The 24,584-nt window shown below is 44.3% G+C and overlaps 2 protein-coding genes across 4 annotated transcripts in view; one reads left to right on the forward strand and one right to left on the reverse strand.

Annotated features, from left to right (window-relative positions):
- Nucleotides 1-4,734, forward strand: part of LGMN (legumain) — a 25,854-nt gene extending 21,120 nt beyond the window's left edge. For all 3 annotated transcript variants that reach the window (XM_040560380.1, XM_040560383.1, XM_040560381.1), the window contains exons 10-14: nt 253-342; nt 975-1,172; nt 1,856-2,026; nt 3,150-3,217; nt 3,982-4,734. In XM_040560380.1, coding sequence (XP_040416314.1) covers nt 253-342; nt 975-1,172; nt 1,856-2,026; nt 3,150-3,217; nt 3,982-4,021 — 567 coding nt within the window. In that variant the 3' untranslated portion in view covers nt 4,022-4,734. The remainder of the gene's footprint in view (nt 1-252; nt 343-974; nt 1,173-1,855; nt 2,027-3,149; nt 3,218-3,981) is intronic.
- Nucleotides 4,277-24,584, reverse strand: part of RIN3 (Ras and Rab interactor 3) — a 75,324-nt gene continuing 55,016 nt past the window's right edge. Inside the window, exons 8-10 of the mRNA XM_040560379.1 lie at nt 17,032-17,163; nt 13,596-13,759; nt 4,277-11,620 (exon numbers count right to left, since the gene is read on the reverse strand). Coding sequence (XP_040416313.1) covers nt 11,312-11,620; nt 13,596-13,759; nt 17,032-17,163 — 605 coding nt within the window. The 3' untranslated portion in view covers nt 4,277-11,311. The remainder of the gene's footprint in view (nt 11,621-13,595; nt 13,760-17,031; nt 17,164-24,584) is intronic.

Here is a 24,584-nt window from a genome sequence, read left to right on the forward strand (position 1 = left end):
TCTGGGATTCTTGTGTGAGCCCCCTCCCTTCTTGCACATTTGCTGGGAGATTAGTGGTCACTAAAAGCAATTTGGGAGTATCCTGTCCAATTTTCATTTCCATTTTTACTTCTATGTCTTTCAAAGGTTGTATAGCTCATGCCCTATACTTCCTTCTACAAGCTGGCACCCAAGACCTTTTCCAGGTTTCCTCACATTTTTATAATAGGTGAATTTAAGTAGTTCTGATTACATGGAAGTTTCTTCATGCAGGAGGATCTAAGAAAAGAAACGCTCCACAAGCAGTTTCAGCTAGTGAAGAAACGTACCAACACCAGCCATGTGATGCAGTATGGAAACAAGGTATGTATGTGAGTGGGCTTCCCGGTCAGATGTATTTTAGAACCTTTTCTGCCTTACACATTTGTCCCTTTAAAAACAATGTAATCTGTTGATTTAGGAAATGAAACTGTTCATCACACACAAAAAAAATCCCTTGGCATCTAAGAGCTGATGATACTGATGCTAAAGGAAATACAGGATACAAGTTGTCCTCCAAGCTCTGCCTGTGATTTAACTCTTCACATCAATCAAGTATAAGAAGTGTAGTAGGCCCTTCCAGGCATATTGTGAATATTCATGTAATGTTTATAAAGCATGTTGTTCCCTTGAACGGGAGGAGCTAAGAGGTGATACATCATTTATAATAGTCCTGTTTATTCAGCGTGTTTATAGAAATACTTTAAATATTTGTCAAAATATCAGGTTATTTAACGTGACAATATTTTTCCCTTTAGAGATTTGGAAATAAAAGTTCCTAGATATTTGGCAGCCTTGATCTTGGAAAAAGGAGGAAAAAAAAATTTACAACCCTATGAACTTCTTTATTTTTTCTAATAAAACAAGTTTAGAGATTTAGCTTTGCACAGCAAAGCCAAGACGCACTACTTACTGGAGCTGCTCGACGGTTTATTTGTTTATTTTCTAACTTTCAGAGTATCTCCTCTATGAAAGTGATGCAGTTTCAGGGCATGGGGAAGAAAGCTGCCCCCATTTCACTGCCACCTGTAGAACACTACGACCTGACACCTAGTCCTGATGTGCCTCTTGCTGTCATGAAACGGAAGCTGATGGCTACCAATGACATGTATGAGGCTAAGAAGATTGCTGCAGAGATGAAAACACACCTAGAGGTAAGTAAAGAAAACCAAAACTAAATGAAAAGCAAACAACAAAAAACCCCACTACACTGCATGTAAGGTCAGATTTATGTCAATAATAAGCAATGCCAGAAGTCGCACCCCAGAACCAGTGGGATTTTTTCCAGTTTTTGCAATTTGTAACAAAATTACTCTTCAGACTGGTAACCTCTGTTTGATGGTTTATTCTTCCTTAAAATTCAGGGATCTGTTCCCTGAGGCATATTAAGTAGTAATTATCAAGACAGATATAAGGAAATGCAATAGTCAACCTCACAGCTTGTATTGCCAGGAAATACCCTATCGCCTTCCACGGAAATTCTTGCTGGGAGGAGTTACACATTGGTATTAGAGAAACTCTTGTCACAGTAAAAGTGAAGTCTTCCAGATCAAAAGCTCCCACAAAAGTGTAGCCAGTATTGGTACTGTCTTCTGGCAGAACTCCAGAAGGAGGATGAGTTATTTTGTGCACCAGGAGTGTTTCCATCTCCGTAGGTTTTTTTGTATGTTAAGAGACAGATCCAGACGATTGTGCCAAATATAAGAGGCAAAACTGAATCCCTTAAAGATCCAAAGAGTTGAAGGCCAAGAATAGTTTAATGAGAAATTTAATTCAAAGTCTTCAGATTGGGGCTCAGAAAAAGCATGTTTTAAAGTTCTTCTTGTTTTATATTCAGGCTAAAGAATTTATCAAGGAATCCATGCGGAAGATCATTACCCTAATAACAGGATCAAGAGAGCAGACCAACCAAATTCTGTCAGACAGATTGACCATCAGCAATTATGACTGCTACCAGTCAGCGGTGAACCACTTCAAAGCTCATTGCTTCAACTGGCACTCTCCCTTGGTAAGTCAAGTGTTAGATATAACCTGATACACATACTGGTAAAACAAGCACGGTAGTCATGAGCAGGTCTGCAAAATCAGTTTTTATTAAAAAGCTAGCTTGGGGGCAGTCTTACAGCTTAGTTTTGGAGAAAGGATGACTTGTTTTTGGAAGCAGGAAACCACTTCCACCATGCTTGTAGATGAAGATTACTAAAAATACCTTTAGTAAAAAGCAAACAAAAATACTTTCTAATAGTTAAGGGTATCCCTTCAGGAGCTCCTTCGCCAGAAATCCCAATATTATGTAAGTCATGTTGTATTTCTGCTTAAAGCATCGCTACTAGTAAAACAGAAACATAGCACCACCACTCTGAATTCACAGTACATTCAGATTTCTCTATTCTGATTGCACGTTGCAGAGTTCCTTGCAGTAGCCTCACTGATACTATCAAGATATCCATGATATCTTGGGGTTGAACTCCCAAGAGCAACTTCTGTTTTAGGGCTTTTATTACCGTCTATTCTTCCTGGGATCCGAGCTGAGGACCAAATCTTGTTGTGCTAGGCACTGTTTAGCCAAGAATAACAGAGGTCAGTTTCCATTCCAGAAAACCCAATCCCAATGTCAGGCAAGGTAACCTAAGCAGACGGGTAGGATGAATCAACAGCAAAAAAGATTGATTTTAGCAGAAAACAATGGAATTAGCTGCCAGTTGAACAAGATGTAAGTACTATTTGCAAATCAAAAGCAGAAGCAATCTCTCAGCTGGAACTTCTAATCAGCAAGGCTACTAGGAGGTCACATAGCTCTGTTAAACTTTTAGTTCCTCTTTAGTGTTTTGGAGGGGGCAGTTGTTTGATTGGGTTCTTTGGTGGGTTTTTGTTGGGTTTTTTTGAGTGCAATTGGTTAGATAGGTGGGCCTTCCCAAAGGGGTAATGTGTAGCAACAGCTGAATTTACCTAATGAAGTTCAAAGAACGAAGTACACAGAAGAAAAATCTATTTAGTCTAGTACTAGATTATCAAGACTTGCAAATAAGTGCCTTGAATGTTAATAGCATCTCTAAAGTACTTCCACAACTTAGTTTGCATAAACAATAACTGCTCATCATCCTGGAAATCATTAACAACGTTTATTTCAGTATGAGTATGCCCTGAGACAGCTGTACGCCTTGGTCAACGTCTGTGAAGGAGGATACCCCATTGACAGGTAAGGAGGTTCCCAGGTACTCTGCGTAGTTTTGTCTGTGGCTATAAAAATGCAGAAGCTAATAGGATGATGAAGCGTAACGCTACAGGCTTCTCGTGTATTCTCTCCTCTGTTGACCATTCTGTTAATAAAGTTCTGACTCTAAAGCTATGAATGCTAATTTTGGAAAACACGTCATTGTTATTCCCTCCCACTCATAAGCACCCAGTTCCCCAGTAAGCCTTTAATTTCCTTGTTGGAAACCCGCAGGTGAAATTAAAGCCAGTCAGAGGATCCCACTGTATGGCATAACTTCAAAATAGCATGGCTGATGGGTTGTACAGGATATGGGTGTTGCCCTGTAACTTCTGTACAATGTCACACTGAAAATGAGTTGGGAATTGCTGTATTTTCTCCTCTGCCCCCTCAGCTGTTGACTCGGAAGACCACAGCACTTCTGGGTCCTCATCCTGTAGCAGGAAAACAGGAAAATAAGGGTCCAGGCTGAAGTGCTGGGGTAGTGGCAAGGGAAGCATGGTGTTGAAATTCCGATTTGGGAGGGTGTAGTTCGTGTGAGGGGACGGGAACCTTGTGAAGTCACGCAAGCAGAAGAAAAGGGAGGGAGGAAATCAGAGGGGTAGGGAATGGGAGGGAGGACTGGTAGTTTAGGCGCAGAGTGAACGTGCGACCCAGAAGGCGAGGAGCTGCTTTGCCAGTCAGTTTGGGAAACAGTTTGAGAGGAGAGAGCCTGAAAAGGTTCTCATTGTTATTGTTCTCTGTTGCAGAATAAGCTTGGCCATGGATCAAGTGTGCCGTGGATATTGACAGAAACAGCAGCCTTGCAGTGCAACCCTTACTGCAAGTGGTAACTTTTCATAACTGTAATAATCCAGGCTTCACATGCATGTACCACGAAGAGAGTCAGCCACTGTCCTGGAGCTGTGCTGGGAGCTGAGGCCACACGCAGTACAGCACTTGTCAGCGCTCTCCCCCGCATCCCCACCTGCCACCAGCCCGGCGGTTTGGCAGAGCCTTTTTTGTCAGACCACGCGGAGCTTCAAGATGGATTGATTTGTTTTGAAGTGTGATGCTCTAAGAATCTCTGGATGAACACTACAAGCCACCAACAGTGATTTGAAATCCATGCGAAATTTAAACATTGACTCAAGTTTTGGAAAACAAAGTACACTATTGATAAGCATTACCTTTTTTTTTTTTTGACGATGTTAATGAATTCATTACAGTGACTAATTTACAGTTTGAGTGAAGAAACCAAAGTTTGTTCTCTAAGCTTTAACTCCTTAACAGTTTAAAGAAGTGTATTGCATTCAAGAACTATCAAATGTTAACAGCACAGTTCAACTGTGGATAGCAAGAACCTTTTTGGGTAGAAAGCATTGTTTCCCAAAGAAAAACCACAAGTATCTAATGCTGTAAATAGAGTGCCAGTATGCTATAATTAAATGTATTTACACACAAACCTCATACAGTTCAGGAATTGTCTGTGAATAAAAATAAAGTTGGCAGTTTCATCAACCTACAGGGCAATAGTGTTGGACATCTTATTTCCTGAAAATGAACAAGAGGTATTTCTTTTCGTGACACTGCACTAAAAGGTTATTTAGCCCTTGTAAAGCTTTTTTCAGACAAATCATACAAACAAAACAAAACACAATTAAAAACAGAAATCCCAAACCACATTTGGCGGCACTTCTTAGAGGTGACTCTGTGTGTAACAAGCAGGGGAACAAATTAGAAATTATGAGGTACTTCAAAATAGTTTTGTCTATACTGTTTTATATGTGGAGACAGGATGCAGAAATACTTCAGGGATCTTTCCAGAGTGTGTTAAAATACACAAAATTACCTCATCTTCACGGAAAAAGAACAGGCTTTGGGTAAAACTAAGCCAGTATTTGCTGGTTTATATAATTCTCAGCAGTATATATGGTGAGAATTGTGGGTAGCTCCACTTAGAGGAGCTGAGGGGGAGAGGAGGTGAAGCTGAAGTTACATTTATATAAAGAAGAGCCAGATAAAGCCAAGAGTATTGGCACTTCCAGCTGTCTACTGAGTAAGTGAACAAGAGCACAGTTAATGTCAAAATGGATGGGATGGGGTAAAAATCATTCAGCTTTACTGAACCAAGAAATTAAAATTTATGCCTTGAGGGTCATTGAAAGTTCAGATATTTGCCTTTTTTGAGTAGCTTGTTTCTTTTCAGCTGTAAAACTTAAAACAGACGGAGATCTAAAAATAGTAGGTTATTAAATTCTTGAGTGCCCAAATGTGCTGCAAGTGTTCCCCTGAAAGCAGGAAGAAGGGTTGGCCACACAGGACAGCTGTGTCCCGTCTGGCTGCTATCACAAAAGAGTGTACCAACAGTCCCCAGTCACTTTGAAAGAACAGGAAAAACTACTCGTTTAGAGCCATGTTTAAATATTAAACCTGCGAGGTTTTGCACGTCTTTGCATTAGAGTTGCTCTCTACCCTAGAAAATCCAGCCTGCTTCTTAGGCACTTGGTATCATCTCCTGCAGACCCTTGGAGCTGTCAGGATGCAAAGCTGAAATGTGGAAGTGAGGGATTTTCTTCTCTCCATTTTCCTCCCACAAAACTGATTTCCAGACGTTCACCTTTCTAAACTTTGCCCCCCGTGGCATTGCTACCCCTTCCCTTAGGGATACGCTGAAATGAAAGAGGCAACCTGAAGATCCTGCTGCAGCCTCGTAGACTCATCAGGTTCTTGTCTGCACACCACAGAAAGCATTAAGGTGCTGTTGAATTGCCAGCTTGTACCCAGCTACCCGCTGCCTTTGCAGTCACACAGGAAAACAACTCCGCAGAATAGAAAACAAACAACCAAACAACTTCCACCTGCACTGATCAATACATTTATTTTAAGGTCTCCAGATAGCATCACACTGGCTTAATACCTTTGTGGCCGGTAGTTTATTTTGGGATGATGGTAGAACCCGATGAGAAAATGATCGGAGGCTTGTGCAAGGTCCCTCTCCCGCGGAGCAGCTTATGGTGCGTTGTGCAAGCACAGACACCCTCGCTCCTCCTTCAGGCCCGCGGTTGCTCAGGCTGCAATTCCTAGAACGCTGCGCTGCAACAGCTTGTGCAAAATAAGTAAAACTGCCGAATTCCCAGCAAGTTGTCATCACTAACCAGAACAGGCCGAAGTTAAAGCCGTGTCATCCAGAAAAAAACATTTCCTGAGCAGAATGGTTGTGCTTAGCCCTGGCTCTGGGAAGAGTGCCTTCTGCATCAGCCAGCTCTTTCTTCCCTCCTCGTTTTTAGATGCTAGAGGCAGAGTCCAGGGCCCTTTTCCCAGTCGTTCTGTGCCAAACCACAGCAGTCACAGCCTTTCCTTGGCGAGGACCTGGAGGGCATCAGCAGGTGTATTCTATGCTATTAAGACGTGGTACAGATTTACACAGATGCAGGTTTTGAGAGCTCATGTAACTGCCCCTGTTTTCCCATTAATGCTAAAGCAAGCGGCAGTCCACGTGGAGTTGGAGATGATGGCTTATTTTACGGATTCCAGCAGCTTAGTAGTATTTTAGCTTTGCCCAAACCACGCCGTGTCTTCCCTTGGGAGAACGGCCTAAGGTGAGCACCGGATGGCTGTGCCTGTGCGGCCTCTGCCCCCCGTGAAAAGGCCTGGGGGAGCAGGGAAGGGAAAGGAGCCTCCCGTGTTCACAGGGCGACCTCCTCACTCAGCAGCACGCCACGCCTGGGCACACGGGCAGTTCTGACTGATGCTGCCTCCTTACTCGGGACGCGATACCCCAAAAGAGACAGGGGACCACAGAAATACCACATCACTGCCACGCAAGCCCGTGTCCTGCTGTGACAGCACCCACCCAGGAGGGGTCTGGTGGGGCAGTCGGGGTCTTCAGAGCGGCTGAGGAGAACGTTTTTCACAGAGCAGTGGTGGTAGTGCTGGAGCAGGGCCCCTGAGGGGCTGTGTGGCCTCCAGGGCCTTCAACCCCTGCAGCACAAAAAGGACAAGGCCCTGAGCACCCCGGGGAGCCCTGCTTTTGGCAGGGCTTGGGCTGGAGGCCTCCAGCCTGAATCTCCCCAGGAGCTGATGAAAATACAGTCTGTCCTGGGTTTCAAAGTACAGCTTGGTGGCTGGTGTGTGCTGATAGCCAAAGCTCTTGAATTCAGCAGGAAAACTGCCTCTGGTTTCGATGGCTTGTATTTTGGGTCATACATGACCTCCCAGTGTAATTATTTCAGTGAATTATTGACAGATTGTTTCCCTGGGCACAAAGTGGCTTTAAGCCAGCTCTGTGCACACAGTGGCCACTTGGGCTTTTAATGTTTGTTTTTTTCTTTACAGAGGTTTCTGGGTTCAGCAGGTCTCTCTCTTCCTTTCTCACACCAGGATCATTAGCTCGTACGTAAAGGGGCGATCGTTGCACAACCTTCCTGTGGAAATGAGTGTTTGAGGAGGCCTTGGCCAGATTACACAACCCTTCTTGGTCAAAGTCTCCTGAAACACTTGTCTGCTGATGGCTCATGTGAGCGCCAGGGCGTGAGTCATGGGGTGACCATCTTGACTAACCAGGGGAAGCTGCGGATCACCAGTCTGCACGGCTTCCTCTTCACCTGGTCTGCAGCACGAGGACTGAAAGCAAATGGACAAAATCCCACGGAGTATTTAAAAGTGCTCATTTCATTCCCACATTTGACGTTTTTTTTTCCCACCAGCTGAAATATCAGACACCAGCTGGAAGTGGTGCAGGAGCCCAGGAACCACCATCCGGGGCAGGGACCTGCTGATAGGGACTCGGGTCATTCCCACAGTCACCAAAACAGCAGCAAGTTTGTCCAGACGAGCTACTTCTGCCTGACTCCTGTGCGAGCAGAGCCCGATTCCCACCACGGAGCTGTGAGCCCAGCAGTGGCAGCGATCTCTGTTCGGAGCTGCTGGTCCTCCAGGATCTCGCCACTCCGGTCATCTCCCAGCTTGCGTCCCCTGACAAGGGACGGCTGTGGCAGGGCTCTGGAGGAGACAGGTCTCTCCACCGCGGGGGTGCGCGCTCAGCAAAGTCTTTGCAGGTGGTTTGCACAGTGTGATCAACCAGGCCGGGGGCCTCTGAGAGCCCCTCTGAGCCCAGCAGGGGCGTTCCTTCCAGGCAGCTCACTGCCAGGCAGTAACTCGTGTTAAAGCGACTGATCCCGAGTTCAGGGAACGGGGGGAGGATCCATGGAAACCTTTGCAAACCAAATCAGCTCTTTGCAGCTGTAACACCTGTAATGAAAGTTTTGCATGTGCAATTTGAAAGCCTCTTTATAAGCCTGGTTTTTCTCTTTTCTTTTTTCTTCCTCCACACCAATTCATCTGGCACTCCTTGCGTTTTGAAAGCTGTGACCTCCTGGTCTGATTCTGCGACTAGATTTTGGTATATTTTAGCACTGGCAGGGTTCCCTCATGCTCCACTGGCCAGCCATGTAACCGGTGATGTCCCCTTGCCCCAGGGCCAGCGGCTGACTCAGCCTTCCCAGGGCACCGCCAGGTGCCGGAGCTCCTCACTGCACAACTCTGTTGCTTGACTCTGTCTGGTGGAAAGTCCAGTTGTTCCCCAGAAATCCTCAGCAGATCAGTCCTAGCTTCCTTCCTTGCATGTTTCTACTTTAGCCTCATCCCCATCAGATTATTTTAGGCTCATTAACTGTGAATGTTGCAGTATAAAGATAACCTGATCAGGCCAAGCTCTTTGGCAGAAGTGTACATCTTTGCTCCCAGGACTTAAATAACTTGTAGCAGAGGACAGCGAGAAAGGCACAGCGTAATTAATGATTTGCTATAACTCATTCTGTCCTGGCTGATTTGCACATCCTCAGGCTTTGCATGCAAATCTTTGCATGGGTTTTGTGCCTGGCTGTGCCCTGTGAAAACCAGACCTCGCTCTAGGTCAATGTTATCGCTCACACCTCACCGTGTGAGCTTGTGTTCCACTCGCTGGGTGAACGCGCAGTTGTTTGTGACACCAGGGGCCTGCTGCTCGGTGCAGGACCTCTGCGGCAGGATGAATCCCTCAGACGCACCACACATGGACCCGGCCCGGTGCGATACCCATGGGCGGGTGGTTAGAAGTGAGGTGGGGACGTGGCTTGGAGTTCTACCAAGGGGGCTGGAGGTGGTCAGGCAGCTCGTCCCAGCCCTGGTTGGGTGGGAAAGGAGGCGAGAGGTAGCGGTGGTCACCTTTGGGAGAGTGGGTGCAAAAGAAAAAAGGGGGCTGTAAGTGGCTCCAGGCAGCAGCAGGCTGCCCCACCAGAGGCCGATGGCAGCACGCGGGGTTCAGCAACAGCCCCCTGCAGGTGGGCAGCCCAGAGACACCGGGGGGTGCTGACAGCTGCACACGAGTAGAAATAACCAGAGAACTGTGAGTGTGGAGTCAGCTCCGTGCTGGTGTAACACCCTGCAAGTTCTGCATGTGGTGGCCTGGAAACCAAGACTGCTGCTGTTCACTGTTCCTCATTCCTGGTTGTCATTCCTTCCCAATGACGCGGGCACGCAGCCCGGGCTGGCAGATGCACAGTGCTGGTCCGGCATCTTGGTGCACGTTTGGCCAGTGCGTGCTACTGCTAGCGCACGTAGACGTGGACGCTTCCAGCCCCAGAGACCGAGCACATGATCAGCCGCACGCGATGCCATTTTCCCTTTGGAGGTTCAGGCGCAAGGTAGGGACCTCAGGCAACTTGGCGCAGCTTGCTCTAATTCTGTTTGTGGATGGGAGGAAACAACAGCAGCTTTGAGCCAAGCCCACGATAAAGCATTCCCTTCTTTCTCATCAGAGCTTTGCTAGGCCTGATCCCATGTTTGCCTCGCTGCAGTGGAGGCTGCTTTCCTCCCGCATACAAAGCCAGTCTCTTGCATTGGTAGCCGGAGTCTTGCCTGAAGGAAGGCACCCAGAAGACAAGGATCTGTCTCACAATTGAGGCTTCCACTGCCATTATCCAATCCTGAAAAGCTGTTTTCAGAGTTCATGAAATGAATTTTTGCACTGCTTCAGTTTATTTTGCGGGAATTTAGGTTGCAGGGAAATTTAAGTTTGCAGTGACCGAATGACTGAAAGCAGAGGTAGAGAGGAGAATTAGCAAGTTCTGTCTGCAACTGCCTGATTTTATTAAAGTAATAACCTCGTGGGATTTGCAGATATGAAAACACTAGAGAAACTAACAGCTGGGTAAAAAGGGACCAATATTTTATTCTTGCTTTTTGACTTCGAGATTTTAATCTAGTTTGCTACACTGGGAGAATTATTAAGTTCTTTACAAATGTTTATTTTAAAACAATTGCACCATATCACACATGGAAATAAATACACAATTAACCAAACACTATTGTGCAACCAATGTGATTAAAACTGCTGTACATGTAAAATTTATGGTGAAGACTTTCAATCTTTAAAAAAACACATTGCTGAAAATGCCTAAGCCACCTGATTTTAGTGACAAATAGATGGCGGAAAATATTTTCTTAGTGAATGTGCAGGATCCTCTTGCATGGTCTATAACGATGTGGATTTTAAAGGCAATTACATGTTGCAGATGGCAAATCAGAGATGGAGTTCTGCTACAGGTGGCAAGCCTACGCCACCGAATACATCAGCCAAGACGCAGTTTATTCAAACGGGGTGAACAGACGTTACGTGGCGTACATGCAGTCTTACCTCCAAACAGCATCGAGGCGTGTGCAGACCTTTCACAGGCCTTGTGCACGGAGGTGGTTCACACCTGCCATAATTTATTTGGGGGTAAATGTCCGCTCTTCCACAAGACCTCTGGGTTCATTCTTCTCTGTCCATTTACATTCTGTGACAACGACTGGTTGCCAGTGGGAGGTTCTGAGGTTTGATACTTCAAGTTTTCCACAGCATGAATGTTCTCCTGAATGCTCCTTTTGTTTCTGCAAATGAACTTCACTGAGAAATGCTCTGTATTCAGACAGCATCTACAACTAGCGTATCTACCCCGTGTCGAAGGCCAAGCACCAGAGACCTTCTAAGATCTGCAGATACCAAAGGATCTCATGAAATAAACTATCCAGCCCTTCCAGGATGGCAGAAAACTCAACAAAAGAGCAGCACAGCCCTTAGGAGAAGTAAGAGTCTTTGACAATTGGAACTGGTGGTTTTTTATGGTCTATTGGTTTATAAATAAAATGGAAATCTTTCTTGGTTTCACTCTTCAGCAGTGAGGCTTTGATATGGTGAGGGAGGGCTTCTTTGTCCAGCTGCAGCCACTGGTCATCAACATAAACAAAAAGTCCATAGTCCTTGGGATGGGTGACTTCAAACTTTTCAGCACACTGCTGGCTCAGCTGCTCAGCTGTGGTGTCGCTCCGGGAGGCAAGTGTCCTTGACTGAGCACCAATCTCCAGAAAGGCGATGGAGATGAAATCCTGAAGAGGAATATGAGGGTAGATCTTGCAGTTAACACAACGACTTTAGGACCAAAGGAGACAATACTCAGCCCCAAATCTCTAGCTTCCTAGAACTCATAAACACTCCCAAATATCCTCCAGTCATTCTCCAATGCCTCTTTTTTTTTTTTCTCCTCTGAAGAACAAGCTCTGAATCAGTGAATACTTAAACTAGCAAGCACTTAACCAAATAATTAGTCCCACAAAGATATATGATTAAAGGTCAAAATAAATGAAGATTTTTTTTTCTGATTTTCGTGAGTATCTTTAATGTGCAGTTTGCAACAGTTCCTTTTCCCATCTCTCTACAGCTTCTGAAGAAACAGGATGCAAAGAAATAACAGACCAGGATAACAAGCCAAAAACCTCAGAGACCTGGCCTAAAAACCCACCATTTCACAGAAACAGGAAAAGATTGGTGTTGTGGTGACCCTTGTAATTCCACCGTCACCTAAGCAGCACCCTGAAAGAATGTCCTCTGAACCTCCTTTCATCAGTGAGGAAACAGCAGAAGTTGTTGTGCTTCTTCTGAAGGAGGCTGATTTATTTGTATCCTGTTTCAGGCAGTAACAACTGCCAGCATGACTTTCCTCCTGTTGAACTTATGAGGAGCAGAAATCTACAGTACCTTTGGCCAGGGAGGGACCTGTGTATTTAATTTGTATCTGTGAAGTTCAAAAAATTCCCAGCCCTTTCTGTTAGAAAATACTCAGGTTCCCCAGAAGAAGTGAGAAAGCTGCGGACTCTCAGACTGTTTAAATCCTACACATTTGCCAAATATTTAGATTATGGGCTTCCAAACTGTGTTTATAAAGTATTATTGCCGATGAGTAAGGCAGCCAGTGGGGCATGTGGCGGCATGGTGAACATGCCCGCAAGCTAGTTACCTTTGCCAGGGCGGGCTCGTATGTCTGTGATATTTCCCATCATTCAGAGGAAGCGAAAATAGCCCTTGTGCTACTGGAAGCTGTGGAAACATTCTGGGGGAAATGTGGCATTTGCTTGTCCAGCTATTACGCTCCATGCTATGTAGCTATGAGCTACTGTCAGAGCAGCACTTAGGGATGGACGGATAATTATGTGTCCCATCCACCATTCGTATGTTCTGAGATCATCAGGAACTGTTCTGACTGCAGTGTGAAAACATATTAAACCCCGTGCTGCTGCACAGATATTTGGACCATGTCTCCCACTCAGGATTCTTTCAACGGGCTTTCACCAGTGTTGACACTGCTCGCTTTTGCTCTGTGAAGGCTTTGCAGAACCTGAGACGTGGACTTTGCTGCCTCCGTGTGAGTGAAAATTTGATCACAGGACATGAGCTGTCAGGGCACACCGTCTGCCTTTTCCTGCCTCCAGCCCCACCATGGCTGGAGGACCAGAGGCACCTGTACGATTGGTGCATGGGGACATCTTCACCGGGCTACGCACAGCGTGGGCTTGACAGTTAACACTTCTTCAGCTAACCAGCCCGTGCTGGGTCTGCTCCACTGCTGAGCAGGAGAAGACAGGTTTTGGAAGGTGCTTGTCTGACCAGCGCTTGGGATGGCCCTGGTCCTTTCACAGCTTTATGCTGCTCACATCTCCTCAGCTTAGCCCCTGACTTCCCCAGGCCCTAAGGGCCGTGGAGAAGATGGCCCTCCCCATTGCAGTTCTCCACATATGAAGATCCTCACAGACACTCCTTGAGAATGAGTAATGAAATCACTTTACAGCCATATTTAAAATGATTTAGTTGAGAGTACTTCAAGACTTCAATATGCATTCTGTATGTAATATGTAGTTCAAATGAGGTTTGCTTGTTTAAGATTTGGAAATCTTGCACAGTATGTACTCTTTTAATAGTGATTTGTGTTGATTTAATCTTTAAATAGTTATCATATTTAAAATGATTAAGTACGGATAGAGCACATTCATCTCCCAGGCCTTTTCCCTGGGAAGTCACACCAGCTACCTGCACTGATGAGCGGGAAGCCCGGGCCTTGTTCAGTGTCCTCCGCCGCTCCCAGCGGTGAATGGAGTCCTGCACCTCCATGCTCAGCTGCCGAGTTACGGTGATTTTGTCATAGTTCTTGATGTGCTCCAGGGCCCCATAGGTGGTGGTTAAATAATAGGAGCCTGCAAAAGGAGAAGGTCTTGGATGAGCATCACACCTGCATGAGCCATTCGTTTCCCCTTCCCTCCTACCTGCCTGTGCCCATGCAGAGGCACTGTCTAATCCTTGCACTGCCCGTGCCTGCAGGCAGTGCAGGGGGTTCTGGTGGCAGTGCAAGAAACTAAACCTAATGATCATTGTGTCCTCCATCCCGTTCTGCTTCACAGCAATGTCAGCTGCCCAGGCTCCTGAGGTTGTAGATGCCCTAGGGGGCACCACAGACCAAAGGTAAGCTACTACAAAAGCAGCTTTGACAAGCAAACCCAACCAGCCACCTTTGACCACAGATGGTTTATTCTCTGGGGCATGTCCATCTTTTTGAGGCGTTCAACAGGGCCAATGCAGTAGGTCTGTAATGTGGGCCCCTGGGCAGTCTGCATAATGCAAGGACATAGTAATAATCACAGTGTGCTCTGCAGGAAAAGCACAAGGCCTGCATTCATCCCCTGACCTCATCCACCTTGCTGAAATGTTTAGAGCCCAGGTTCCCTGTGGGGTCAGAACCATTGAAGGAGGTCTCAGACCTGCAAGGACAAGTCACCCTCCACTCCCTCCATATCTATTGACTGGAAGGGGAACCCAGATGTCTGACGGAGAAAAAATCCTGGGTTCTTTAAAGTTAAATGGGATAAATCTTGGTCAACCAGAGAAACAGGTGATGGAGCACTAAAAGCCTGCAGCCAGTCCATTTTCCTCAAAAAAATTCCTGACTGCCATGGTATTGGCTGAAAGGGGTGAATAAATACCAACTGCAGCAGCCAGAGAAGGAGCTGGGCCGTGATAAGAACATGCTTCATCAACAGGGCTGAAGATGAGCCCTGACAGGAGGACAGAGACCCATGTCTCCTCTGAACAAAGGAAGGAGGCAGTCGGAGAGCTGCGTGAGGCGTCCCCTGTCCTCCTGTGGGACCGAGGCCGCCCGTCCCAGTGAGGCGAGGGGTCAGGCCGCGGCGGTGCCCGTGTGGCACCAGCGAGCCCCATGCCGGGCCAGGCCTCGCTGCAGCCTCCTGCTGCTTCTGCCCTCACGTCGGCTGCCGGCAGCACAGGGAGAGCTGGAAATTGCCCGTGAGCTGGCAATTTCTCAGCTTTCAGTGCTTCATAAGAGCTGCGGCTGCCTCTAGATGGCGCCCCCACATCACCCAAAGCCCCTGCCCGCCCGCCGCGGGGCTGGCAGCACTCGGGCTTTGCCGAGCTTCAGTCTGCAGCTGGTTGCGTAAGTGGTGGCTGCCAGCATTTTGGCTGAGCAGTGTTTTTGGAGCACCATTATATATCAGCCTAAGAGAGACAAAGACACCGTCACTTGTCTTTCCGTACTAGGGTGGATTCAATGAAGAACAACCCACAGGTATATAAGGACTGCACACGCTGAAAACATGGCACGCTCTTTTTTTTTTTTTTTTTTTTTGTTTTCTTTCCCCCACCATCTCCCATAAAGCACATCTGAGAACAGGCTAGAAAGCCCACAGGTGCCACTTACCCTTTCTTACATATAGCTACTGCCCTTCCTCATCTCTCTTTTAGTATTTCTCTTGCTCTGGCAGACTCAGGGGTGCCCATGGTCAGACTGGTGACCTGGTGCTTCCCTTTGGTCAGAGTCCAGGCGGGATCTTCCAGTCCCCCCCAAGAGGAATTCATTCCTATTATTATTATTTTTAATAAGAATTAATTTTGCTTTCCCTTTTCAGCATCTTCACTTCCACAATCCGTTCCCCATCTCCTGTACTTGCCTTTTCTCCAGTAGTCAACATCACTGATATTATTAAATTTTGTTCAAAGTAAATTCTTAATTTGGAGGCCAGATTTAAATTATTTTATATATTTGTCTGACTTATTTTCACAGTTTCCTCACTTCTGCTTTCCTTTAATTTTTCTTTTATTTCTGTGCCTGAATCTTTTGTCATTTAATGTTGGAAGTCCCAAATCGAGTTGACTTTTGACAGTTTCCATTTGCAATCTCTGAGCTGTCTTCATTAAGCCGTTCTATTTTTTCCCTTTCCTTGTGTCTGCAGTTATTCCCAGTACCCTTTCTGAAGTGGTTATTCAGCCAGTGTGATCTGGAACTTCCCTACAGATTTTTTTCCACTTCAACTGGAGTATAGATTTCACATAGGCTTTGCATCTTTGATTTGAAAGAACTTCCACCCAGCTTTGCCTTTGATACACTGAGCTCCTTGATCCAGCTGACTTCAGCAAACAGCTCAGTAGTGTGCCCTTTTGAAATGAAGAACCTGTGGGCAGTATAGTTACCAAAAACAGCTTAGTTATGTCAGCAAAATGCTGTGCTTAGGCTAACATTTTTTTCTGCTAACATTTTTTTTTTTTTCAGCAGGAATATCAGCCTATCCAGAAACCCCTCCCTAATGCAATCATATGCTACTGTTATTTCTCTTAGTACTCACTTTTGCTCGCCTCTGCACCATGCTGGGTAGACATGCTCCTAGCTACAGACTAACACTTTCATTTAATATAAATAAAATTGGTCTGCTGTTGTTCATTCAGGACTCTTTTCTACGACCTCAGTACTTACCGAAACAAGTTCTAAAATGAAGCCCATTTTATTGTTTTAGTGGCTACTTGGTGAAAAATTATCTAATTCAGAGTGTATAACCCTGTCACTGCAAGTAACATTTGCTTCCCAAGCTGTATTTGAGAAGCTAAAGGCCCACAGATCCCTAGGATATTTACCCCTCCAATAGCAGAGCTCTTTATTCACCTCCAAAATTAATATTTCTCTCTAACCCTACTTTCCTTTCTCTGCCTTGCTGTCATACTCAGCCAGAGAACACTGTCAAAGGGTCACTCTACTCATATAGGGAATGAGACTGATGTATGGCCCTAGGAACACAACGCAGTTTAAGAGCTGCTCTCTTTTCTCAGAGGAGTAAATAAAAGTTGCACAATGGATTGCAGCAGTTTAGGTTTAGGCAAAGACCTTTTGACTTCTCAGCCTTTCAGCCAAGGAACACTAGATGTCCCTGTTTAGGTTACTAATCCAGCAATTCAGATCTCATTTGTGCCGTGCCCCTGCTTTTCTTGTTTGTGTCTGAGGTCACGGCACTGCTAAAAAGAGTTGAAGTGTTTAACAGTCATTTTAAAACCTTGGATTTGGAAAGCTTGGCCAAAGCTTATCCACAAAACCTAGCCAGAGCCTTGCTGCCCTACCTTCACAAACACTAAAGTAAGGTAAATAATAATTTGCAAAGAGAATATCCAAGGAGCAAACATTGTACTCTACCTTCACCTAGCTGCAGAGCAGGGTCCATGAGCTCCATCATGTACTCCACATTCAGAAGGACTTCAGTCAGGTTGCTGCGGGCCAGCACGTACATGAGCACAGGGAGGAAGTCATCTGCACCATATGGCTTTCCTGGGCAAAGAGAAACACAGAGTGGTCCCAATAAACTCACCACAAAGGCACAACAGTGACAGTTTCTCACCCAACTGTCTTTTATAGACTTTAGTTTAAGTTATCTGAAGAGTTAAAGATTGAAAGTACCAGCAAAGAAAAAATGCTGAAAAAGAGAAAGTTAGCTCACTTTAAAAAGTGGGTAAACTTGTTTCAAGCCCATAATGATAATGATAATGATGATAATAATAATAATAATAATAATAAAGGAACATTTTTAGTGGGCTCTATTTCAGTCGTTTTTAGTTAACTAGAGAAAGAATAACTTAAACTTCATGGATCGCAGACATGGGACAATTCTTGAAGAGCTCAAAGGCTGAATCCTGCCAGTTTGTCCGTCTGATTTGACACTGCCATTAAGAGTGCAATTCAGATTTGCAATATTGACAGCAAAGCTGTATGCATGCATTAGGAGTATTTATTCTCTTAGGTTTGCTCTGTATGTTGGACTTAAGAGTAAAAAAAGAGAATTTGAAACAGGAGTTTTTAGGGCTGAGGACTTCCATGCTTATGTTCCTTCAGAAGGCAAAAATTCACCTACATGTGCCTAACTAACTAAAGTCTCCCAAGAGTTAGGACCTAAGAGGAAATATCTTTCCAGCCATAGTGTCTATCTGGGAAAACAAAGAGCCCTTCACACTGACTTAGACTAGTTTTTGGAGCTGATGTTCAGAAGGGGTTACAGGAACAGATCTTCATGGGCTCAAGATTTCCTGGGCTTATAACAACAAAGTCAACAAAGTGATCTTATTTGTAATCTATAAAAGCTCTTTGGGATCTCAGAGGACAAAAAAACATACTTGTTAATAGTTATCATTATAAATAATTACTACTTAAAGTGAAGTCCGAACAGAAGCTTCACCAGATAAACTGCAAAGAACACAAAGATGCTTTCACATAACTATGTATATAACGCTTTCGTCTTCTGTCAACAGGTCACAAATCCATCACGGACAACATGTAATGCCAAGTTGCTTAACAGGCCTATCTTCCCAACACTCGGGGTTGACAATTCTTCTTAAGCTAAACTCAGAGTGCTTTCATTCTGAATGATCTCCCTCAGACTGTGGGCAGTTTTACTCATCCGAGGTGTTGATTTCACCACTTTGGAACTGACCAGGTGTGTCTCACTTGAGAACTCCTTGCCTCATTTCAAAGAATAAAAGCAACTCTTGACGTAGCTGCGGTGAAGTTATCCCCTGGCCATTTTTGACCCATAGTGCATATGCCCTTCCATGGTGGGGAACAAATTCCTATTTCTCAAATGTTCCTACTGCCTTATTTCAAATCTTTGCCATGAGCCAGCTTTCCTTTTTTTTTTTTTTTTGGTAAATCATAGCTGACGCAGATTCTCTACTGGCAAAGAAAGATATTCTTTTGAAGCCTCAAATAAACATGAGCTTAGACCCTCATTTAAAAAAAAAAAAAAAGTGTGGCTTTAAAATAAACCCAGTAATATTCTAGTGAACAGAAAGTTGATCCAGTTAAAACAAAGTGTTGGAGGATGAGAGATTCTCAGATCTGTAATTCAATCTGTTTCTAACAAAGTATGTACGTGCCACAACACAGACAATTTATCTAATGAAAGCTGGATTAACGCTTTCAGCTCTATTTGCTCTATTATGGCTGTCTTTAGTTAAACAACACAGCCCTTGGTCTTCACCCAAACTATGAAAGGACTCTACTGTTTCATTAACATCTGGATGGACATTTTATTAGTCTGTTGTTGCCTTGACTTATATCTCTGTGAAAGCTTCAGCTCAGTGAAGGGTCCTGTTCATTACTGTCATATATATAAACATAACGGAATCAGCTTGGTATTACAGCTATTTAGTACTGTGTAGCAAAAAAGACGGCTCAGCTGGGACATGAAAGCTCAGTAGAAAAACTGCACTGAGAAGAGCCCTGTTTTTCTTTTGACCTGAGTAAATCAAATGCCAACAGAGTTAATTCTGTATAGACGTATTATAAAGGAAGATGAAATACATAAGAGTTTGTTGGGCTCATCTTTTCCCTGCTTTAAAAACTTTTTCTTTCTGATGTAGTAATTACTGACAAGTGGCATGGAATTGGTGCTCCTGATTTCCTGGAAGCCAAGGGATTTTCAGTGCAGAACCCATAGCAGAATTTTATCTTCCTACCATTTCTTCTCCATGACCAATCCATGTTGTGTCTACTAGGGCATCCAAGGAATTTGCCAGTTCACAACATGGGTTCCTATCTACTAGGGAAAAAAATCTGCTGCTTTTTATTACTATTTCTTATTATTGTTATTGTTATTATGTAAATAACTGAAAGAAATAAACAACCAGTCAACAGTTTTTTGTCAGCCAATGCATAGTGGAAACTGCAACTTGGAACTGAACAATTTGGTGTCGCCAGCCGCCAACTTTTAGTGTCAACTGAAATGGAAGTTGGAGAGCACTTTCCAAGAACGTCTACAGAATCTCTCTATTTCTTTTTCATTGGCTGAGAAGTGGTTGTGTTTACAAGCAGGCATTGAGTCCATTATTTTTCACTGTTCCCTATCTCATTTCTATAAGCTGATTTAGCTGCTCTGCCCACCAGCCCTTGCTACTGCAACCCTTTATCAACTTCAGGATTTCATAGAAATATTATTGGAGTCCCAGTGGTTTATAAGGCTTAAATACAAAACATGTGACGTACAGGTTTTTTTTATTATTATTAATTTTTATTATTATTATTAATATTAATTATTATAAATTAATTAACATTAATCATTATTAATAATATATAATAATAATAATAATAATAATAATAATAATAATAATAAACTCAAAATAGGGATGTTTGACTTCAGTAATAAAAAGAATACTATTTCCCCATATGCTGCATGCTTATAACCTGCATGAATTACTAGACTCTATTTTAATCCATTTGTGGGAATATGAAGCCTGAATCTTAAATACTTATGTCTGTAGCTAAAGCTGAAGTCAGCAGAAGCTGTAGGTGAGAAGCACCTACGCCAAGCACCAACACCAAGCACCTCCACCAAGAGAGAAGCAGAGCTGGTCACCCAGGATGTAGCTCTGACTCCATGTGTTGTCACGGGCTTCCCGTGTTGCCTTGGGCCAGCTAGGCAGGCATTGCACCTTCTCCTCAAAGGTGTCGCAATGGTTTCCTGCCACTGACTGCCAGGGCTGGGTGCCTGAGAGGGCAGGGCTGAAGCTCTCCGTGCTCTCCTGGCCTTGGCTGTCACAGCAGGCTCAGGGAATAGCTTGGAGACGTACAGCCGGCAGTGGGGACAGCCCTGATGTACCTCATATCTCAGCCCCTCTGCGGGGATGATAGCTGCTGTCAGCAGTTCATATCTGACCAGAAGCTTCAAGCAGGGCTGCTTTCCCCAGGCTGCTGCCTCCTCAGCTCCACGTTCAGTCTGGGTCAGAGCCAATTCCTCAGCCCTGTGTGTCTGTCTCGGCCTGGGGTCTCTCACAGAGAGGAAGGCCTGCAGCTGACGGGGTTAGACCTAGCCCTGACCCTGCCAGTGCTCGCAGTGGCACTGGGACTGAGCTTGCTCATTCAAGGTGGCGTTGTCCTACTCCACATATGACTTGCTTGCTTTATTTGCCCATCTTTCCTGCAGGATCAGGAAACATTTATTTCATAAATATCTATAAGGAGCTTAAAATAAGCCTTCTCTTCTGCCACAAACCCATCCTATTATGTTTATAGCAAAGCAAATACAACGTCAGCTCCTGGCTGGGATGCAGCGCTTGAATGGAATGGGTATTAATTAAATACATGATTTAAAGCAACTGGAATTCTGCCCAAGCCTCCATAAAGAAATTACAGCCTGTTGTAGCACATTCATGTATTTCTTCTCTCTCCATGGGTATTCTGGCAACCAGCAGACAGTGATGATGCTCTACATCTTGCTCTAGTATTTTATAGCCACTAGAATGACGTCTAGCAACAGCTGTCCAGGAAATATGAATTTTAGCCTCAGTTAATAGCTGGGAAACCTAATGTACGGAAAGGTTAACTGGGATTTGTTCAAGATCATAAGAAAAGATTGTGACCATCTTTCCACTCACTAGCATTTTACTGTTTCTTGTCCATCTCATACTACTTCAGAAAGGTTTGATTTGTGGTATAGTTGAATTAAGAGAGTTAAAACGTGCACACAGAATGAATCCATTTCAAAAACATATGCTCTACAGATCAGGGAAATTCATTCCCCTTGAAAAATTTGAATGGACTTTTTAGTTCAAATGTAGCAATTGCACTAGCCGGAAGAAAGATATAATCTCTAGTCCATCAACCTTCATTGAGAGTAAATTAAATAGAAATATCATTTTCCTAAAGGTAACAAAGCAAAACTGTTATGTGTAGCTTTATATTCCTTCTTAGGAGTGAGATGTGATAGTGAGCAATGCAGTGGGATTGCTCTGACTAGCAGTGCTAGAACTTCTAGCACTGGCACTGTGCTGACCGAGGCCAGTTTCCTTTCCACAGGCTTGGCTACCTCACTGAAGGCTCACTGCTTCATGTCCATGACTTTGCCAACTGCAGAGCGACACAGAAGTACACCAGGGCAACCATATCAAGCTGCTCAGTTCCACAGAGGATGACAAACTTCATCCTAAATTCTAGGGAATAGAAAGATTGCAGTGGAATATATATATTCTATCTATCTTCTTCTTCCAAAAGAAAGCTATGTCTTAACCACGCAAAACTATGCAATGGAAATTATTAAATCGGACATTTTAGGGCCAGTCACCTAGCCAGCGTCACTCTAGTACAGAACCGGTTTTGAACTGTAATCCAGCTCTCTGTGAGGTTCTAAGATACTTCAGCAATGAAACTTCATAAACTTAGTCCACAAATTAAAAAAAAAGTTGCAGTAAGAAAATTGTTCCTCTCCTCATTCTTTCTGAATCCCCTTATAAAGTAGTTTCCCTATCTTTCAAGCTTCCAACTCATGCTTAGAGCATTTCTGTGTCTGATCTTCCCTGCTCACACATGGACCAAGCTTGGTTTGTTTGTCTCGCCTAGTGTTTCTTCATAAACTGATGTCCATGCTCCTCTATTTTTTCATTTCCATCAGTTCTCTTCTGCAGAGCAGCAGCTCTCAGGTAGCACGGGGCTTGGAGCTCTAGTCTTACCACTGCCGGTGCACACCACACATGTTCCAAATTTGCATCTCATTATCATTCCACAAGTGTCACTTGTGCTTTTGATATAGTGAAAGGCAGAGATTCACATTCTACTCCTACTATACAATGCCCCTCGACATTTTGTCTGAGGAAAGGTATTTCTGGAAGATAAACAATAGGCAGCTTTTTCTATGCATGATTACAATGCTTCTGTATAAATGAGATATGTGGCCAACTCTCTCTGTGGTTACTGGAGCATGCCCTCCAAATGTTGGAGCGGCCAGACTGCTGGAAGCTTACAGTGCCTGCTGAGTCCTGCCTCTTACTTTTTCTAGTGCACAGAGCAAAAGATGCCAGACAGTTTGCAAAGGAGATCCAAACCCTCCTTCTTCTATTCTTTTAACGCATATTATTCTCCCTAACTACCCCTAGTATTTTTAGCAGGCAGGTTAAACATCTTTAAATTGTAGGTTGCATTCTTGGAGGCATATGCTGCAGTTATTTAAGTTTGCACAGAACTTGGAAAAGCTCAGTGAGACACCACAGTGCTATCATAATTGTCCCTTTGGGGGGGATACACTTACTAATACCGCTGCCTACACCGTATATGTGAACATCTGAATCAATACCCCTAAACTCCTTTTATAGCCAGTGATGAACTAATCAATATCGTCAGTGGAGTTTGCCATGAGTCATCTCACCCTAAAACAGACACCTACATCTAAACCAGATGAATCAACTGAACTCTATCAACTATGTCCCTGTTGTCTATAATGAGAAGTTAGATGTGATACCCATCTGTGGCCACCTACAGCTAGATATAGCTGTCGATGAGTCCTGCCTCAGTGTACTCCTACATCTTGTAGTTGCACTCAGAGGTCTGTTAGGAGAAAGGTGTTTTGAAAATGACAGTGAACTTGCCTTCCTGATTCCTTCTGATGAATCAGATCCACAAACTGATGGCCTACGACTTGAGGGAGAAATGTTAGTTTATACCAGCTGAGAATTTGACCCATTGAGCCCATAGTCTAAGTATCTAAGACAAATTGTCACAGCTAACTTATCAGACAGACTTTGTTACCTAATATAAATTGCAACCTTCTATTAAAACTCTGACAACCAAGGCAGAAAAATCCTCCTCTCTCAAAACAGCACGCTAAACATGGAGTCAGTTGAGGCTGACATCAAAACGTTGTGACTCTTGCAACAGTACAAAGATGGGCACTACTGCAAGGGCAGATGTTTCTCACTGAGCCTACCCCTAGTTTTGAAGTACCTATTGGGACACCTTGGCTGAACCTCAACTCCTGTACATGGGTCCCAATACGCTGAAAAACTTGTGTTTTCATGCGGGTCTGAAAAAAACAAACATGTTTGGTTTGGTGGTATTTGTGCTTTCTTTGAGATGCAAAACCATATTCTTAGGTCAGTTGTTCTGCTGTCAGCCTAAAGTGGATAAAGGCCTGGCCTGAACTTCCGAATTTCAAATGAAACCAGACAACATAAGTAATTATCATGACATGGAGCAGATAATTTTTCTGACAGATGTAGACTGATTTTGGTCCTGTGGCAGAGGGAATGATTAGTTTTGTGTTCCACACGCTCAGACCTTCTAAGTGGAGGGAACTCTCTAATTCAGTGGTGAGTAAAAGGAACTAAAAGAAGAACAAATTGCACAGGAAACAGAGCATGGCCTCTGCTCTTCCGGTGCTAAGAGCAGTGCACTGCCCTGGGGCTGCCTGAAAGCAACAGGGCCCTGGGTGGCTGCTTTCGAGGTGGGCAGAGAGCAGAAAGAGTTCCTACCCAATGACATCTGGTCTGAGCAACCCACAGCATACTTTTTCTGCACAGCACCGGCTGGGAATCTTCCGTCAGAAAAATATTTCAGTGTGCTGAACAGTTTGTCTTTGCCAGGTGGAAAATCAAAGTAATACTGGTGATCTGGGGTCAGTTCATTCTGGTGAGAAGGTTTCAGACATTTCATTTCTAACCGTATCTACAGGATGTCTCACTGAATTTGTCTCTGAGTGCAGTCTCTGCCGTGACTTAGACTACAGCATTTCTCTGTTCTCGGGGGCTAAATTCACAGGGCTACATTTCCCTAAAGCCAGGCCAGTTTTATTCTGACTAGACCCTGATGTGCAACATTGGTCATGTATACTGGACAGGGAACTGGATGCACAGGGCAGAATTCGGCTTTTGAGCCCCATGCCACTTGCAGCAGCACTCGGCATGAGAAAACAGTTTGAGATGGCTGAAATGAAG

This window comes from Cygnus olor, chromosome 5, assembly GCF_009769625.2.
Source record: "Cygnus olor isolate bCygOlo1 chromosome 5, bCygOlo1.pri.v2, whole genome shotgun sequence".
Classification (NCBI taxonomy): domain Eukaryota; kingdom Metazoa; phylum Chordata; class Aves; order Anseriformes; family Anatidae; genus Cygnus; species Cygnus olor.